The 19,764-nt window shown below is 48.4% G+C and overlaps 1 protein-coding gene across 1 annotated transcript in view; it reads left to right on the top strand.

Annotated features, from left to right (window-relative positions):
* The window catches only part of INPP5D (inositol polyphosphate-5-phosphatase D), a 131,123-nt gene that overhangs the window by 58,668 nt on the left and 52,691 nt on the right, over nt 1-19,764 (top strand). Inside the window, exons 3-5 of the mRNA XM_027118170.1 lie at nt 4,888-5,038; nt 7,359-7,530; nt 11,367-11,507. Of these exons, the coding sequence (XP_026973971.1) occupies nt 4,888-5,038; nt 7,359-7,530; nt 11,367-11,507 (464 nt within the window). The remainder of the gene's footprint in view (nt 1-4,887; nt 5,039-7,358; nt 7,531-11,366; nt 11,508-19,764) is intronic.

The following is a 19,764-nucleotide window of genomic DNA, read 5'->3' as shown; positions in this document are numbered from 1 at the left end:
GTGCTCCGCCTTCCCCTGGAGGGTGTCTGAAAGTCAGAGCCCAGGAACTAGTTCTGGAAACACCACATTTCTCAGAGGCCGCAGCCCTGAGCTTCCAACAGTCTGGACATCAGCTGTCCTTTGTTTTAAAGACCCTAGTGGTCTAGGGCCTTGGCGGGGGGCAGCCCTGTCCCCTTGGTCCACACTTTCCCAGGAGTGCTGTACCTGGACGAGCACAGGGGCCAAGCCGTAGAGTGAAGGGGTCTCTCCCTGCAGAGTCCAGTTCAGCAGCGCACATCGCAGTGTGCGAAGCTACAGCCTTTCAACTGTGAAGTCGCTTTTAGGCACTGCACACATGTCTCAAAACAGGGGTAAGGCCTGTCACTAGCCGTGCAAGGCACCTGGGGGACTACGTGAGGCTGAACCTAGCAGGGTCCCCTTCCTTCGAAAACTTATAAGCTTGTGGGGAGGCAGGCACGGCTGGGCTTGGCAAGGCGCTGTCTGCAGGGACTCCCTGAAATGATCTTGCTGGAAGTCACCTGGAAATTTCCATAGACCTGGCAAGAGGAGGCAAGAGAAGAGTTAGGTATCTTGTTTCACGATCTGAACTAACCACGTTTTTTTTCCTGCATCGCTTTTGGTGATGAACATAAATTCATGTCCATTCAATCGATCCCACAAACCATGAGGGACGTCTGCTCTTTGCCCCGCACGTCGTAAGTTCAGAGCCGACTGAACGCAGGAATCGCTGCTCTGTGTTTTTCAGATCAAGCTTCTGCTCTGTGCGCTGGGGATCTGCCACAGAGAGAAGAAATTTGTTCCTGGTGGTGGGAGAGTTGCCGCAGAACAGAAATCCCATCACTCCCCTAGGGACACCATCCTGGGGGGCATCTGTAACTGTGAGGGCCGCTGTCTGCAGCGAACGGCTAGCGTGGGGCTTCAGGGTTTCCTTCTCTGTTTCAGAATGACTTGGTGAATCTCTTCAGAAAGGCAGCGGCTGTGGAATGAGGAATTGAAATCTGGTGGCCGTTAAGGATCCAGGGCAGCCCCCTGTCCCAGAAGCATGGCCGGTCCCCCTCCTGGGTTGAGGGCTGCCCTTGCCTGCAGGACACGCAAGCCTTACTTTCCCACAGCTTCCCTGGGCGTCTTGTCACCGTGGGCTCCGTGGGCTGCTTCTGTGCTGTGTGTCTCACGTTCGAGGCCAGACCCCCTCCAAATCCCCTGGCTTCCGGTGGCGTTTGGAGGATGGGAGGCACAGCTGCATGGTGGGAGGGTGGGGGACCACCCCTGCTTCCTCCCTCTGGGGCTGGCTTCCCGGAAGGCCTCAGCCCTGGCCTGGCAGCCGTCTCTGGGTCCTGCATCTGCCCCCCTTATGCTTGGATCAGGAGGGAAACTGCTCCCCTACTTCGCAGGTGTATTCCTACACCCTGTCCACTAAGTCCTTCTGAAATCCCCCCAGGCGAATGTGGCATCTGCTTCCTGCCTGGACCTGACTGATACACATGACAACCTTGTAGTCAGACATTTTACTTTTTTTTTTTTTTTTTTTGCCGTACGCGGGCCTCTCACTGTTGTGGCCTCTCCCGCTGCGGAGCGCAGGCTCCGGACACGTAGGCTCAGCGGCCATGGCTCACGGGCCTAGCCGCTCCGCGGCATCCTCCCCGACCAGGGCACGAACCTGTGTCCCCCGCTTCAGCAGGCGGACTCTCAACCACTGCACCACCAGGGAAGCCCAGACATTTTACATTTTAAGGTGTTGGAAAGGCATCACCTTTGGCAGATCAGATTGAGGATGAAGGAAGGGGGTGCTCCCCTGCTACCTATCCTCCCCCCAGCCATTGCTCTGTGTCCCCAGTCCCAGGCCCACATAGGGTCCTCTTTGACCATCTCTCCCCCTGACTCATCCTGACCCTAATCCTGCAAGTCCATGCAAGCACTAATTGCTGAGCATCCCACGACGGCCAGGCCCTTTGGCACCATCTGGGGACACGACAGTAAGCAGATCTGGCCCCTGGCTATGGGCTGCATGGGCAGGCGGAATCACACTTGACCAGGCCCCCATCCCCACGGGGCCCCAGTCCTCCTGCTGGCCCTGGTCAAGGCACTGTCCACTTGGAAACCCCGACTCCCACTCCTGGCTTTGACTTGGCCATCCTGCCTGACAGAGGGCCTTTCTCGGCTCAGCTCAGGAGTGAGAAGGCCATGGCGGGGCTGCTCCTTCCTAGGCATACGGAGCTTCCGACCCACCTGTCCAGATTGCACTCCTCACCCCCATGAGTGGGGCTGGGATTGGACTCAACCCTCATTCTCTACCTTCCTGGGAACCTGGGCCACCTGGGCAGCCAGCAGCGGTCGTTCACCAGGCCCTGGCTCCCTGGCCTCTGTGACCAGTCCAAGCACACGCAGGGTCCCAGCAGCTCTGTCTCAGCGCTCAGCACCCGCCCACCTCCTCCCTCACTGGATCCATAGTGTTCAGATGAATTTTAGAGTGTTCTGTTCTTCTGCACGCTCAGTACCCCAGCATAGTTCATCAATTCTAAGGTGTTTATTTTGTCATATTAACATCTCCGAAATCAGTTGTACCCGCAGCTTCATGGGGTATTTTGGTTTATGCTTTAGCTTCTAGCAGTACATAAAGTAATAGTGTCTCAGCATTGGTGCATCTAAAGTGCCATAGCTCGTGTGCTCTCTCAAACGCACATTCCCCAGACATCCTCCAGCTGAGAACCCTTTTCCAGACTCACACACGAGTCGTTTGACTTTGACTTTCTTTGATACTTTCACATCCTTTATCCATACGCCTAATGGCTTGTCATCCATTAGCTGTAAATTCTTTTGACAGAATGACACTTGTCACGACTGCTTTAACTGAATCGAGTTCATCGACCTTGTGTCGTGTCAAATTATTTTTGTTATTCCGCTCACTTTGGGTTTTCAACCTATTTCAGTTACTTTTTAGAAGGCCCGGCCTTTTGTTAAATGCTACTAATTTACTGAATAGCTTGAGCCAGACGCTCAAACAGAGACGTGCCCTCACGTACAGATTTATACGTGCGTGCATTGCATCCCCCACACAAATACGTGTGGGGAGAGAGAGACGAGGGGAGGCAGAGAGGCAAGTGTGGAGCCTGAGTGAAGGTGAGTGACGGAGAGACGGAGTCTCTGAAGGCGGTGGAGTCTCTGAAGGCAAATGCATCCTCACCGCTACTTGGGGTTACCACCAGGAACTGGGCTCAGGGACAGGTCTGAGTCCTGGTCCATTCCCAGATGTCTGCATCTGTCCCGGTCTGGGTCGTCCTGCCTTGTCTGCTCTCCCAACCCCACTTACCTGTGGCCCTGATGACTCCCACATCAGTGCCAACCGTGCCGGAACAATAGGCACCTGACTTGAAGGTGGGCGAGTCAAGACGATCCAGCCTCGCTCAGCCCAGACCCCACCGACCTGGGTGGGCTTTCCAACGTGCACCCTATTTCCCTATTCTCCTTTCCCATGGGCGATGGGTCCCAGCAGCAGGCAGCCCCCAGAGGAGCAGTTGGGCCCCTGACCTCCAACTCCAAAGACAGCCCCTCCTCAACTCATTTCTAAATCACATGAATGTCATTGACCTGTTAGCTACTATGATAATGGGGGTGACTCATAGGCACTTAGTGATAGGACGTGGGGGGCGCTCTGCTCCTTCAAGGCCTGGGAAGCCCCACCCAGAGGGGGAGCCTCTTTGGGGCTCATCCCTATACCCACCAGCAGCCTGATGTCCAGCTGCCCCCGGCTCACTGCGCTTCCCTAAAGCCCGACTACATCATTCTCCTCCACCTGGGGCTGCAACCTCGCTCAGCATCTTCTTGGCTGGATGAGGAACACCCGGCCTTACACTGTCCAGTTTTGCCATCTGTGCTGGGGGAGGGAGAAGTCCTCTGGGTTTCTGACTGGGCCAGTGGAGAGACAATGGTGCCGTACCTTGAGATGGAACACCAAGGAGGCGTGGGGCAGGGGACTGGACAGGGAGGATGGACGGGATGTTGGGACATGTTGGGTCAGGAGCAGTAGGGTACAGCACTGATGAGACCCTAAGCCTCCTGCTTGCAGTTCTCCCATCCTACCCTGCTGCCTGATAGCCCACCAGGGGGAATCACAGAGGTGGGGCCTTCATGTGGGCAGGGCTTCAGCAGGGGCAGGGCCTCAGTGGGCGGGGCTGGCTGCTGAGGGAGGAACTGGAGTTTCCTGCTGGAGCCAGCAGGCGATGAGAAGGAGACCTGGCCCCAGGGCATTTGAACAGTCCAGTAGAATTACCCTCCTGCTCTTCTGTCATCAACAACAGAGATACAAATCAGGGAAGATTTCTGTGCAGCCTCAACCATTTTCTGAGTTTTGACAAAACAGGATTATATCAAATGAAAAAATATAAAAATAAAAGCAAAACAATTGCTAGAATAGATTTTCCCCGAGTTTAAAAATAAATGATCTTGTGGGTGGGGTAATAACTCCCCCCCACCGAACACACACAAACATACACACAAGAGGTCTAGAAAAAATATTCTAAACTATTAAAAATAGGTCTCTTGGAGTTGTGGGACTACAGGTGATTTCTTTTGTTTTTTTTTTTAATTCTGTATTTAAATTGTTTTCCATAATGAAAATGCGTGACTTGGTAACATAATACTTTTTAAAATAAAAGTTTTTTTTAAACTGAAAGAAAAAAGTCTTTAAAACTGTCCTATCTGTGCCTTTTGCAGAGTGGCTCTTAGGGGCTGTGAGGGTGTGGGCGTCGCAGGCAGGCCCTGCGTAGGAGCCCAGGGCTTCTGATGGACTGTGGTCACTCTCGGCCTCACTGGTCTCTGCTGCAGGTGGCCTTTGTGGTTGGGTGATGTTCCAACCTGTTCAATGTGCTTCTGCTTGGGATTTGTCCTCAGGCATCCGAAGGCGTCCCCGTGAGGTTCTTCACCAAGCTGGACCAGCTTATCGAGTTTTACAAGAAGGAAAACATGGGCCTGGTAACCCACCTGCAGTATCCTGTGCCCCTGGAGGAGGACGACGCCTGCGACGAGCCAGAGGAGGAGACAGGTAGGAAGGGACGGAAGGGAAGGTGCCTCCGGGACCCCGCCTGCCATCTGAGTCCCATAGTGAAGTTCTGGGGTGTTGCTCTCACTTCAAGTGCTTGTAGATTGGGTGGGTCCGGTTATCAGAGGGGGTGACATGGTGGTTAAAGACCAATTAGGAACACAGGCTCTGGGTTCAGACAGACCTGGGTCAAACTTCCTGCACCCCATATTCTCAGCTGTGTGACCGTAGGTGAATTACTTAACCTCTGTACACCACAGACCTCTCTTAAAGAGACACGAAAAATAATATCTGCCTCTCAGGGTGTCATCAGAGGAGTCAGTGTAGATCCCAGCGCCTAGTACATAGTAAGCACACAATAAATGCAGCTAAAATCATTGTCAAAATAATTAGCTGAATTTTGCTGTGAAGAGAATGAGGAAGGAGATTGTTGCACCAAGCTGGAAGGATGAGAAAGGATGTTTCTTTATATCATCATTAAAAGAAAATAAAGTACAGCCCCTAAAAGGTATGTGAGAGTCAGTCCTACTGTTTAAACAGGGGAGGGACAGACTAATAGAGCGAGCATCGGGCACAGAGAGGCAGTGCAGCCGGGAGCTCCCCTTCTCTTCCCCTCAAAAGTTCATGTCCTGAAAGAAAGCCCTGACATACATAACTGAACCTCTCAACTGGTCAGGGCTCCTCCTAAGTCCCAGGGCTTGGAACCGAGACCCCCAGCGTCTCCCCTGAAGGACAGATTAGACCAGAGGTGTGGGGTCCCCGGCCTGACTCCGCCCATCCCTGGCTGCTGCCCGCCACGTGCTGGGCGTCCTTGCAACCTCCTCCGTGGGCCACCCTTCCTCCCACCTTCCTGGAGACCCACCGTGAGCGATTGCACAGCTCATCGGCAGCCTCCTCCGAGGGTAAACTCCAGCTCCTGGAGGAGACGAGGGCCAGGCAGAGTGTTTCAAAAGGAGCACAGGTCTGCAGAGGTGAAGGGGACCCAGGCAGCCGTGTCCCTCGTCGCCTCCCTGGCCCAGTAAGAGGCGCCCTCAGCTGTGAAATAGGCAGAGCCGACATGTCCACGTGTGAGTCCAGGGTCACTCGCCAGTGCTGTGCCCGGGCCGTGTGTCCCCCAGCTGCCCCCAGGAGCCCAGGCTCGGCCTCGACACCGAGAAGCCATCATGCATAAGTGCCCTCTGCACTTCCCTCTCACCCCCCACGCCAGCTTTTCTGTCCCTCCGGGCACGGCCGTCTAAAGAAAGACCCCAACACTAGAAAAAGACCCCCCAAAAGATCCGGAAAGAGAAGCACAATCTCAGGACGGCTGGCTTCCCTTCCCAAGAAAGACCCACTGTCTGCTTGGACCCAGGCGTCTCCCACCCCCAGTCCAAGGGGTCGGATTTGGCTCAGGTCTTCTCAAGGTGATGCCAGTCCCCATGGGGCTCAAAACGGGATCATAACCCTTGAAAGAACCCCAAGCCAGGTGAGGAAGTGAAGGAACGGCTCATCCTTTAAAGAGAACGTCCCCGGGCACCTCTGTGTCCAGAGCCGTGGGGCAGCCACGCCATGTGAAAAGACGCTCGGACAGGAGGTTGCAGACCCCAGGGGCTCAGGACCCTCACCCATTTGTGGTACGTGCAGGATGGAAGCTTTCAAGGTGAACAGGTGGGAGTCCCATCTCCCAGGCCAAGTCCAAGTCGTTTGTTTCATATCTCAGTTCCCTGGGTGGAGGGAGCCTCTCACTTCCTTTCATTGTCTCTGGGGGTCTGGAGGGAGAGAGAAAGAAGGACAGAGGCTAGAGAGAAAGGGCAAAGAAAAGGGGGCCAGGGTGGGAGAGAGAGGGGCAGTGTGGCTGGACCTGCCTGCTCCCCGGCCCAGCTCCTCCTATGACAGGAGCCCAACCTCTGCTGGCCCAGGGCCCCTGCTCTGCCCCGAAGCCGGCCGTCCTGCTGAGCTTCTGGGGCTGCTGTCTCCAGCCGTCCGCGGCCAGCAGCCCTGTCTGGCATGGCCATCGGACCCCAGCAGGTGTTTGCAGAGCTCCTCAAGGGGACAAACTCTGTGTTGGGCCCCGGGGCAGAGACCGCCAAGACCAGGTCCCTGCCCTTGGCAGGCTCCCTGTCTATCCCAGGAGTCAGCTGGCAAGGGAGCGGGGCCAGGAAGGGACAGTGCGGGCACAGACAGGTCTGTAGCTGGGCGCAGTGGCCTGGACCCCACGTGGCGGGTGGACAGGATCACCGCACAGAGGGTGGAGAGGGTGGGCCACGTGCCCCTCTCCGCAGGCGGTGATCCTGAGGGAGGGAGCGGTCAGCCCAGACGGCACTCCTGCTCTTGTCTTGGGTAGAAGGCATCCTGTCTCCCCCCGAGCTGCCACCCAGAAACATCCATTTATCTGCCGGGCCGTGTGAGGCCAAGGAGGTCCCCGTTTCCAACGATAATCCTCGAGCCACGGAGGTCAGCCGGCCAAGCCTCTCAGAGACGTTGTTCCAGCGCCTGCAGACCATGGACACCAGTGGGTGAGTCCCCACCTGGCAGGCCCCACGACACCCAGGTAGCTCACCCCGTGCTGTCTCCTGGAGATGCCGCTTCCACACTAGGACAGGTTGCTGTTGAGCCCACCGGCCTCCCGACGGTGGGTCTGAGGGAGCCCAGCTCGCGGGGCAGCTCTGGCTGCGCGGGCACTGGATGGCCCTGCTCAGGTGCTCCATGTCTGCCAGACCCTGCGGCATGGCAGGAGCTGGTTCTGGAATGATGGATGGCTCTCTGCTGCAGACGGCATGGCCCTGCCCCAGGCTTCAGCGGCCTATGCTGGGGCTTGCTGGGAACTCACATGGCATCTTTTCCCGTCCCAAAGACTCCTCCCGCCATGCGGTCCACTGACTCAGATGGTCCCAGTGGAGGAGCTGCCTGCACTGCAGCCTGGACCTGCTCTGGGCCCCATGCAAAGGAGGCCAACTTCCGTGTCACCGGGAAATGGGTCAGAGCAACCGTTCCATGTGTGGTGTAGACTGTGAGGTCTACACCGTGTGCCACTCCTTTCTTTGTGGTGGAAGGAGTGAGGTGCAATCCTTTTAACACTTTGTTTCACCTGCCCTGATCCAGGGCTCTCAGGATCTGGCCCCGTATGTGGTACCAGACTAGTCCATGTTGATGAGGTCCTGCAGCCCCTTCGCCTCCCTCAGCAGGCCCAGGCTGGATGATGGGAGGTGGAGGTATGGCTGGGAGGGGCGTTGGTTATTTTGCAAATCAGAGGCCCTGACTTTAACACAGGCCAGGGGATGGCTTCCACAGGGAGGACGCTCCGTGAGGGGAACTGTGTCCCCAGCACCCAGCATGTCACCTGGCACGGAGTCGGCACTCCCTAGATCTGTGTTGAATGAATTAATTAGTACACAGCCATCTCCATGTGTTAAAAATTGAAAAACATTTTTTTGTTTCTTCATGAGATAAAGGCCCTCCAAAGAATATCCTATTGGCAGGGCTAATCCAACATCTCCAGCTTGAAAGATTAATTTGAGACAGCCAGGGCTGCTCACCTACCATCTGATTTAGCCAAATACAAAGCAAAGGCCTGAAGGTACACACAGCCACCGGTTGCTAAGATATCTGGTGTTTCTATACTTCCACCTTGACATTTCCTCTAATTTTTCTCCGGGCCCGCCGGGTTATATTCTCTGCACGCTTCTGGAATTCCTTGTGCTATTTCTCCAGAAGCTTACCATCCAGTGCTTTGAATATGTTGGGCCATTACCATGATTATCCTGATGTATGTATCCATATAATAAATGCTTATTAAAATAGTTCAGGCAGAGCCCGTTGTTTAGTTTCCTTGAGATTCTATTTCTTTCCAGGTTTAGGTGTTAAATGCAGGGCAGTCCTTGAGGAAATAGGCAAGGATGTTCAATGGTGCCACTGCCGCCCATCACCTCCTGACTCTCCCACGCGGTCTGTTGGCTACATCTCCTTGTCAGTCCCTCCTCTCTAGGGACAGGTCTTCTCTAGGGACTCAGGGCCCAGTGGGGCAGGACAAGGTGTCCAGCCAAGCCTCCACGCAGCCTCCTGAGAGGGGATGGGGGCAGCTGAGGGGAAGCTGGTGTGGCTTCTCAGCTAACAAATGGCAATGGAACTTGCCTAAAGCTTCTGCTTGGAGATGGAGGTGTGTGGGTGGAGCACATTGGAGGGACCATAGTGCCTGCCCTCAGTTCTCTTCTGGGTCATGAAAAACTAAGCTTCTGCCTTGTGTTTGCAGGTTAATCTGTGTTGCTTGTAAAATAGCTTTGTACACAGAGGACTGCCTTTAGATTATTCTTAATTATAAGACAACCTGCACAGTCTCTTGTGCGAGTTAATTAGATCTAATCAGTTAGGTCATAGTTAAGAAAAGACTGCTGAGTAACATCAACCTTCTCTGATAAACAGAGTTTAACGTCTTTATGTCAACACTTTTCTACAACAAACATTTTAACAAACATCGCTTCCTAAAGCAAGTACTGATGGTCTCAAAGTTAAAGCCAATAGGCACGAGAATTGTTAAAGTACATATCTTCATGCTGTAGGAGAGATTTTTCCTTTTCAGCAAAACAGACTGAGGCAGAAACTGGATTTTTTTATGGTGTCAAGACTCAGAATAAGTATAGATTAAACTTAAATATTATGACAACTGGTACGTAAATAGTTGCTGACTTCTCAGGCTAAATAAGTCAAAATGGCTAATCTATGTCTTTTCGGTCTTTCATTGAACAGCTGTTGCTGTTCAGGAGCAACAGCCTTTCATTCTTTCAAGGATCCTAGAGAAGAAAATACCCTGTGACCTCTAGCTTCAACTTGTTGCAAGGCTGGAGCAAAGCTATTTGAGGCTTGTATGAATTTCTTCACACACGTAAATCAACATCCTTGAGCCTCCGTTTCCTTGTTTGTAAAATAGGAATAATAGTAATATCTGGCTCATAACGTTGATTTGTGGATTCGAGGGGAAAAAAGAGCATAAAGGGCTAAGCAGAGTGACTGGTATGTTACGCTCAGGACATACTTGCTGTAATTATAATGTTCATTATTATAGGAACAAAAGCTCAAAAGTTATCCAGGAAGAAATGCTGCTGGGTGATAGAATGTAGAGGTGCAATCAGACCTCGGGGGCAGCCCTGGCGCGACGCGGCCCGGGCTCTGCCTCTGCTGGGCCATCCTGTGCGAGGCGAGGGCAGGTCCTGCCTCGGGCCCATGTGCTTCATCCGTAATTGAGAGGGACTGGACCAGACCAGGAGCAAGGGCTGGGGGTGCGAAGGCCCGGCACCTAGGCTGCCAATACCATACCCCCAGCCCCATCACTCAGCACAGAGACTTCCCCTCGGGGCCTCGGATGACTGGGAACCTCCCTGACACAGAGTTCCAGGTGGCCCTTGGCTGTGAACTTGGAGTTGGCCTGTGAGCTGTAGCCATTTGCCATCTCTGGACTAGAGCATCCCTCAGCCCTCACATCCGATCTTTAGGAACTGATGAAGCAGGAAAACAAGTCCTCTGTACATTTTCAAAGCTGTTCTGTCTCCTTTTCAAAGGATAAACATTTCCCATCCCCAGCCGGTATCACTCCCTTCCACCTATAATGTTCATTATTATATATTAATGTTCATTATTCCCAACCTCCACTCCTAACACTTTCCTTCACTCTTTATGCTCCAGCCTCACAGACTTTTTGTTCCTCGAGGCTGGCCTCATTCCCACCTCAGGACCTTTGTACTTGACATCCCGCTGCCAATAGCTGGATGGCTAGCTCCCTCTTGTCACTGAGGTCCCAGCTCTGCGACTGCCTCAGAGAGGTCTCCTTGACCCCCAAAGGACACTAGCACCCTCCCACCCAACGTCTCTCTAGCACTTTTCCCTATTTTATTTTGTCATGATGTTTACTAAAATTATCTTGTTTATTTACAGACTTAATCTACCGCTATACTTCCTTACTAAGACATCAGCTCCAACAAGGTCTAAAGAGCAGGGACTTTTGCACTGTGTTTATTGCTGCATCCCAGCTCCCAGAATAGAGCTCAGGGCGGGCTCTCCATACATATTTGTTAAGTGAGTGAATGAATGAATGAATGGATTGAAGAGCTGTTCCAATCAAAGCAGTGGGTGGGTTTGGAGGCAGCCTCCCTTGGGGCCCTTTACTCTTGTCTGACCTGATCTCCACCCCTGCAGTAAGACCCAGGGAGCCTGTCCAGGTGTGCGAATGTTCTCCTAGGGCCGGTGTCTCAGCTGGAGACTCTGAGAATTCAGATTTCTTCTTCTGCCTGTTACTGCTGGTGTCTATCGTTTAGGAACTGAAGAAGCATGCTGTTATCTCTCCTTTTTTTTTTTTTTTCAGGCTTCCAGAAGAGCATCTGAAAGCTATCCAAGATTATTTAAGCACTCAGCTCACCCTGGACTCTGATTTTGTGAAGTCGGGCTCCTGCAGTCTGCCTCATCTCAAGAAACTGACCGCGCTCCTCTGCAAGGAGCTCTATGGGTAATGGCTGCCGTGAGGATGGGAGAGGGGGGACAGTGGGTGAGAGAACTAGCTCATTAGGGTGACCCCTGCTCTTAGCCCCGGTGTCCAGCTCCGGGTAATTGGGCTCCTGGTGGGGGCTTAGAAATCTGGCTGTTGGAGGTTTTGTTTTCATGGCATTTGAACTTGGTGGTTGTTGGCTTTTTTTTTTAAATGAAAGTTAATTCGAGGCCAGTTGCTATGGGAAGGGGTGGGCGGGAGTACACCGCCAGCCCTTCCACACTTGCTAAGGATCCAGAGGCTACGGCTTTTGCTGCCATTCGTCTTTCTTGCTGCAGCCGGCACATTTGATAAGCACGTAAGGGCACCAAGAGGAGATCAATTAAAATCAGCCTGTTTTCTGCGTGGGTGGTGATGGCTCAAGATTGCCAGTGACAGCAGGTTTTTAAAGTGAGCCAATTCACCAAAACTTGAGTGTTCTGCTATTGAATTCACTGAAGGACCAATTGGTAAAAATTCCAGTTTCTTTTAGTGTTTTAATTTCATTATGTGCTTTCATTTCATTACCATTAAAATTAAGTTGAATTACATTTTAATTGTTAAAAGTGCAAACTTAAAGCTGATACACTCTCTGAAGAATTGACAAAAGGATTTTTTAAATGCTCGAAAAAATAGAAAATCACATTTAAAAGCATCTGAAAGAAATCACAGGGACCCCAAACAATCCCATGGCAAATGAAAGGTCAACATTTTGGTTGGAAAAATAGCTTTTCATGTGGGTGAGGTTTTATCAGCCTATACTGTTCTGTGTTTTATTACATACACAGCAGTTTCAAAATTCTTTTGTCAGTTTCTCTGGCGCCATATCTATCTTAGCTAAGTTTCTATGCAAACAAGAATCTTTCATCAGCAGTAATCAAATTGAACTTTCCTTCTAAAGGCTCTTAAAAAGCACAATCCGTACATTTGGTAAAGTTAACGAATAATTTCTTTGACAAATTGAGCACTCATCAAATTGGCCAGTCAGGTTTACTTTCAAGGAATTGGCTTTCGACTGACGCAGTTTCAGCCAATTGGACCCAGAGCCGTCATTTTTAAAGATTTCCACAGAGAGTTATTGCTCCATGTGATGCTGTTGTTATAAATCATTCATCACTAGGAAAAACACACACACACAGCACTTTCTTTTCAAGAAACACAATTTCATCATGACTGGTAGCGAGCTTTTATTTCTGCTCCAGTGGAAATCCTGTTCTTTGCTGCTTCCTTGTCCAGAGGAGATCTAGCTTTAAGTCTCTCCACAAGTTTCACCCAGTACACTCAGCACATTTCCCCAACACTGCTTTGCTACCTGGACTTTCCTAGAATCTGGGTCACCTCATCCTTATGGTGACAGCAGCTTCCTCAACATAGCTAGTTCTCTAGTTTTCCACAGGCCTTTAGTTACTGAACAGTTAACTTCGAGTTAGAAGTAGAGAGACCGTGTGATGTTCTAAATGCCCCCCAACATTTGTTTGTCTTCACTTCATAGGCAAAGTGATAGTCAGGCTTGAAGACGCGGTTAGGGATGGACTTTTAGAAAATCTTAGGAAAAAATTATGTTTTCCATCCCCCTGCAAACCCTGCAGGTGTTGTTCCATGAAACTAACTATAAACTAGTAGATTTCAAACTGCTTTGATTGGAACAGCTCTTCATTCATTCATTCATTCATTCACTCACTTAACAAATATGTATGGAGAGCCTGCCCTGAGCTCTATTCTGGGAGCTGGGATGCAGCAATAAACACAGTGCACAAAGTCCCTGCTCTTTAGACCTTGTTGGAGCTGATGTCTTAGTAAGGAAGTATAGCGGTAGATTAAGTCTGTAAATAAACAAGATAATTTTAGTAAACATCATGGCAAAATAAAATAGGGGAAAGTGCTAGAGAGACGTTGGGTGGGAGGGTGCTAGTGTCCTTTGGGGGTCAAGGAGACCTCTCTGAGGCAGTCGCAGAGCTGGGACCTCAGTGACAAGAGGGAGCTAGCCATCCAGCTATTGGCAGCGGGATGTCAAGTACAAAGGTCCTGAGGTGGGAATGAGGCCAGCCTCGAGGAACAAAAAGTCTGTGAGGCTGGAGCATAAAGAGTGAAGGAAAGTGTTAGGAGTGGAGGTTGGGAAGAGTCAGGTGTAGGGTGGTCATAGTTAGCAAATAAAAACACAGGATGGCCAGTTAAGTCTGAACTTTAGATGAACAGCAAATACTTTGTTAGCATAAGTACATACTGTGCAATATTGGGATATACTTGCACTAGTAGATTATCCATTGTTTATCTGAAACTCTAATTTAACTGGGTGTCCTGTGTTCTACCTGGCAATGCTAGCAGGAGCCACATCACACAGGACTCCCAAGGCCTGGTAGAGATTTTCAGGATTGTGCCATAATCTGAGTCAGGGCGGTGGAGACTGGGTCTTAGGAGGCAGACCCAAAGCAGCAGGCAGTTGGGAGCTACTCTATTTGTGACCTGATGGTGGCCCACGAGAAGGGAAGCAAGAGGAGGCAGGAATTTGTGTCTGCTTTGCATCCTGCTGAGTCCTGGGTTTCGACAGTGCCTGGCACACAGGAAGAGCTGATAGATATTAGCTCGATGACCCAAGGCTTGGGAGCATGTGGGTGCTGAGAGCTGGTGTGACCGGGGCGTGTGTGGGTGGTGGAGCTGGCAGATGGATGTAGGGTGGGGGGAAGATGAATCGAGGGTGACCCTTGGGTTTTTGGTGCGAGCAGCTGAGTGGTGGATGATGCCAGTTACTTAGATGGGGAAAGTCAAAGAGGAGGGGGTGGAGGAGGGGCATCTTTCTCTGAGCTACCATTGGCTTGAGGCGCTATTAGACATCCTGTGAGGTGAGCCACCAACCAAGGATTTAGTTCTAGAAGTTAGAGCCCAGGAAACGTCAGGGGTAAGGGTATATGTCTGGGAGTCATCAGCATGTGTTGGCACTTGAAGCTGGGAGATGAGTGGGGTAAGGTCACCACAGGGGGGAGTGCAGATGGAGGGGAAAGGGGGCCCAGGGTAGACGTTGAGAGGTGGGGTGGAGGAGAAGGAACTGGAACGGGGTGCTGAGGATGGTGCCAATGGTGGCCAGTTTTCTCCACTCAGACCACTTGGCCCAACACAAACGCCAGGGTGAGGATGGGAAAGTCACAGAGAACTGAGTGAGAAACAGTGCAAGAGCCTCCTCTGCAAAAATGTCATTACAGTGTCAGTACCTGTGTCTGAAAGAAGGAACTTCCGCAGCACAAAGGCTCGAGGAAGATTTGTAACCCTAAGTTAGATTATCTAGAACCAGACAGAAACTTTTCCAGAGAAAGAGAATAAAGAATTAAGTCTCCAGAGTCTGGAAATACTTGATACCCCATGAAGTGGAGAAATGAGAAGGATTGTAAGTAGAAATTTAAAATAAAATGTCTAAGTGTCGGAGAGATTATTGTATCAATTAAGTGAGAGCACGGTAAGGATTTTGATAAAGAAACCAACCAACCAAAACAAAATTGCCATCATTATAACTGTTTCATTGGAGGCCATAAAATGAACCCATAGTTTTCAAATCAAACTTGAAAATCAAATCACAAAACAGAGCAGAATGTCAGGTAAGTATATATAAAAAACATGAGAGGGCTTCCCTGGTGGCGCAGGGGTTGAGAGTCCGCCTGCCGATGCAGGGGACACGGGTTCGTGCCCCGGTCCGGGAAGATCCCACATGCCGCGGAGTGGCTGGGCCCGTGAGCCATGGCCGCTGAGCCTGCGCGTCCGGAGCCTGTGCTCCGCAACGGGAGAGGCCACAACAGTGAGAGGCCCGCGTACCGCAAAAAAAAGAAAAAAAACATGAGAGGACTAAATAAGCATATGCCAAGAATGTGTGATTAAAAATCGATAGTCTTTGGAAAGAGGGCATAGAGATTCAACTTATAGCTGGTAGGGTGGGCTCTCCAAGAAGCGGGGAAAAAATGATGTGTAATTGATGACTAAATATATAAAAGAAAAAAAATGTTTCCAGGTTTATAAAGGAGCTAAATCCAGGTATTGAGAAGCCTCATAAAGACCCAATGACAGAACTGCCAAATAGCAGCACCAAAACCTCTTCTTATAATCTTCTAAACCACGAGGGAAGATGAGCTCGGAAAGTAAATAACTAGGAACAGCACCATTAGTTTTACAAATTACAATACTTAATATTATTCATACTCCTTGATGATATAATAAAAATTCTGAAGCAGTATCTCCAAGGAGAAGACTACTGACTTCTCCTTGGGATCAACTCAACCTAGATATCATTCAAGAGCCAAAGGAGTCTTTGCAGATTTAAAAAATCGGTGAAAATGTACTAATCACAAGGCTTCACTTCAAAACGTTTCCAAGAATCTTTTTCCAGAAATTTTAGAGTGCTGGTAATGCTAAAAATAAGAACCCAGCAGCCTACTGAGCAGCTGGATATGAATACACCCAAAGCAAAAGTGTTCATTCTGTGTTCCCAGAACACAGTATGATGAAAATAGAAATAAGTAACAAACTAGCCACAACTACCCAGCCATCTGGCCTTTCTTGATCATCTCCAATCACAGCTGAATTAAAGAAGACATTTGACACAATGATAGCCTATGTGGGATAGGTTTGGAAACCCGGGGTAATCAAGCCTCTGTATATCAGAACTCTAGATGATGCAGCCAAAGCACTACTTGGAGGAAAAGCCATAGCTTTAAATGCTCTGTTATGGAAAGGGAGGCGTAGAACAATAAGTCAAGCATACAGACTTAATCCAGGCTCTCAGTCTCCTGAAGGCATCATGGGTCAAACCCCGATTGCCTCGATATTTCCACGGTCACGCAAAGTACTGGAAACAGTAATGTATTCAGTATTCGTGAACAAAGATTGAATGTGTGCCAACTACGAGCCTCGCACTGTTCCAGGGGCTAGAGATACAGCAGTGAACAAAGCAGAGTCTTTAAGAAATCTCTGTTAAGCGAATGAACAATAACAACAACCGGAAAGGAAAAGAGCAGGGGGAAGATAGTTAAAAACAGAAATAAATTAAGAAAAAGTCAATTAAGGAAATTTTAAAAATGAGAAATGTAGGAGATTTAATAATTTGCATTAAAGATTTCCAAATCAATAAAGAGTACAGTGTACAATTACGTGGCTACAAACCTTCAAATTATAATTAAATGAAACAAATATTTTATGTGAAATATGAAAGGTAAAAATTACCATGTATACCCTCTTTGAACTTTCAAGGAATAATAACCATGATTTATAAATTATTCGGGAATGACAAAAATCACCTAATTCAATATTCAAGAAAAGTATAATTCAAATCTGAAAACCTAATCAAGATAATAGCCTGAAATAAACTATATCCAGTTTCATTTATTAATATAAATGTATAATATTTCAGTAATATTCTAGCAAATATAATTTAAGTGATATGAAAAATGTAGGTTTTATCTAAGAAATCACTGTAAGCGTGAGTCAATATAAAGAAAACACTGTAATTTAGCAGGAGATTAGAGATAAGGGAATCATTTGCATAGATGTACTAATAGACCTGATAAAAGTCATTTCTAATTTTTAAAAATCATTTTTTAGAAAGGACTAGAAGTATCCCTCCTTAATAATACAATATGTGTCAATGTAAAACCAATTACACTTAACAGGGAAACATTAAAATCATCCCATTAAACATTTTAATGAAAGAAAAAGAGACGCCCATCATCACCTGATTATTTAATACTGTATGAGAAATTTTTGCTAAAGCAAAGAGAAAAAGAAGCAAAAAATCAGAGAAGAAAAAATTAAGAAAACAACAAAGTATCAGAATGTTCCTTCTGAGTCTGGAGTTCCTGGTTAGGAGACACTGGATGTGCTAGCTGGAAACTGAATGGGAATCTTGGGGAAATTAACCATCTCTCTGAGACCAAGGTGGGAGGAGCCTCTCCTTCTGGGAGGGCTCCCTCAGGGGGCCTAGGCCCCTTCTGGGCTGTGTCTGGGGTCTGACCTGCCTGAGGACTGCAGCCCTCCCTGTCTTTGCTCCCCGTCTTCCCTTGAGCTGGTGACCTGAAGCTGAGACAAGCTTCCCAGGGACCCTGCTGATGGTAACTTCCCGGGACAAATCCTTTCTGTATGATAAGACCAGTTCTTAAGTCTTCCAACTCAAGTCCCTATGTGTCTTTGGTCATTCTGACCCTAACCAACCCCTCCAGACACGTCTGAGAGCCAGATTTCTCAAAATTTTACCAAGGTTAGAAATACAGAGATAACAGCATTATTCTTAGAAAAATCCTAAAGATTCAGTTTGTGATATGTACTTGTGTTTTTAAAATAACAGTTTTAAAAAGGAGAACAATGAGGGAGATCTATTTGATGGTAAAGCATGTTCTGAATTAGTGCTTTAGAATTTCTTTTTTTTTTTTTTTTTTGGCCTAGAATTCTTTTATGAAATGACAGTTTAAACAGAATACCACTATGTTAACAGAGTAGCGCAGTCGGAGGTGGGAAAGAAACTGAGAACCCTGTCTGCCTGGCACTTCCCTCCCCCTCCCCAGGCCAGTTACCTCCCCCCACCCCATCCTTGGCCCCCAGAGGCATCCCAAGGATGGCCAATCAAAGCCAGTAGGCTACAACACCATCCTTGCAATGGTGAGATGTGTCAGTCTATGAACATGACATTGCCTAGTACATATGAGGCACTCCAGAGTTTTCGTTGAATGAATGATATGAATTCTGAAAATAAATCCTATAGCCCAAAAGAACTGTGGAAAAAAGAGTAAGTGCAGTTGAGTGAAAATGAATAGCAACATGGAAGAAGGTGAACTTATTTCCACCACATACTTTTTTTAATTCCAGAGGAAGTAAGGAACTAAAAAGATATAACAACAACCCCCCAAAACCCTGTTTATAACATAACTTTTAAAAGAGTGAGAGACCAATTTAAAGTGAGCTACTAATTGCTCACGAGTAAATGCTGATAAATTTTTAACTAAGGTAAGCAAAAAACTTTCCAAGGAAAAGGTGAAAAATAGAGCAATAAAAAACTATAAAGCACTTTATAATGAAATCCAGCCTACCTAGGGTGAAAACAACAGAATGGGGGGAAAAAAAAAAACTTACAACACCTAGATTAAATAAAAAGCAAAGCAATAAGTAGGAGTTTATACCAATGTATAAAAATACCAGCAAAATTCCCAACAGAAGACCAGCAATGGACATGAACAGTTTATAGGAAGAGAAATACAATAGAAACCAACCAGATAGAAAAATACTTAGACATTAAAGATATGCAAATCAGTTCATCAGTATTAAAATGCACTGTTATGCCCACTAAAAGAGAGAGAGAGGAGAATAACAGAATTCAGATAGCACAAAGGATGAGCAGGCTGGAACAGTGGCCAAGGCCACCGTCACTCAAAGGCTTAACGATGATATTGATCGAGAGCCATAATCTCTGGTTATCTTAAGACTGTAATTGAAAATAAGTAAAGAAGAGCTATATGAACAAAGCTGTTCACAGCAGCCTTTATTTATAATCACCAAGATTGCAAAATAACCCAAATATCTAGCAATTGATTTTGGTACATTTAATTGATAGAATATTTTGAAACCACTAGGAATGTTGAATGTGTAAAAACATGAAGTTTTTGACGAAATAATAGATGAAAAATAGAACTCAAAATTGTCTGCCCACCCTGCCCAAAACAATGGGAAAATAGAAAAAGATGAGAAGGGAACGAAGGATCAATAAAGCCCTGGTACTGGAACTGTCAGCGTACTAGACAATGACAGATCTCTCTGGGCATCCACCTTAGCTGCTTAGAGGAGATGTGAACCAGAAAGCACAGACTGCTCGCACGCGAAGCCCCTGGGGCACCAAATTAAAATGCAGATTCCAGACCAAGTCAGGTTGGGGCCCAGACATTTGCGTTTTTAACACTCGATGAGGGTGTGATTCTTACAAACGCTAAAGTTTGGGAACCATGGATGACTAAATTAGTTCTAAGTAGTTTTGTGCTTCTAGATTCAAATTTTCTACAGGCTTCGTAGTTGAGTGTGGCTAAACAAAGGTGAATCAGGTTTACGCATCACGGCTCCAGTTTGGTCCTGGTCAGGACGGAAGGGGTGGGGGTTCTCAGGAGATGGACCAGTACTGGCAGGCCTGGATCTTTGCCCGGGCTTGTCCTTCTGGGGAGGATCCCTGCCTTTGCCAGAGTGGGTGTGACCACCACGCAGCATCTCCAGCTGGAGCCTGTGT

Source organism: Aethalodelphis obliquidens, unplaced genomic scaffold (genome assembly GCF_003676395.1).
Source record: "Aethalodelphis obliquidens isolate GAN/ISIS:26980383/991018 unplaced genomic scaffold, ASM367639v1 scaffold2, whole genome shotgun sequence".
Lineage (NCBI taxonomy): Eukaryota > Metazoa > Chordata > Mammalia > Artiodactyla > Delphinidae > Aethalodelphis > Aethalodelphis obliquidens.
The sequence above is the reverse complement of the archived record's forward strand: the minus strand, read 5'-3'. Positions and strand labels throughout refer to the sequence as shown.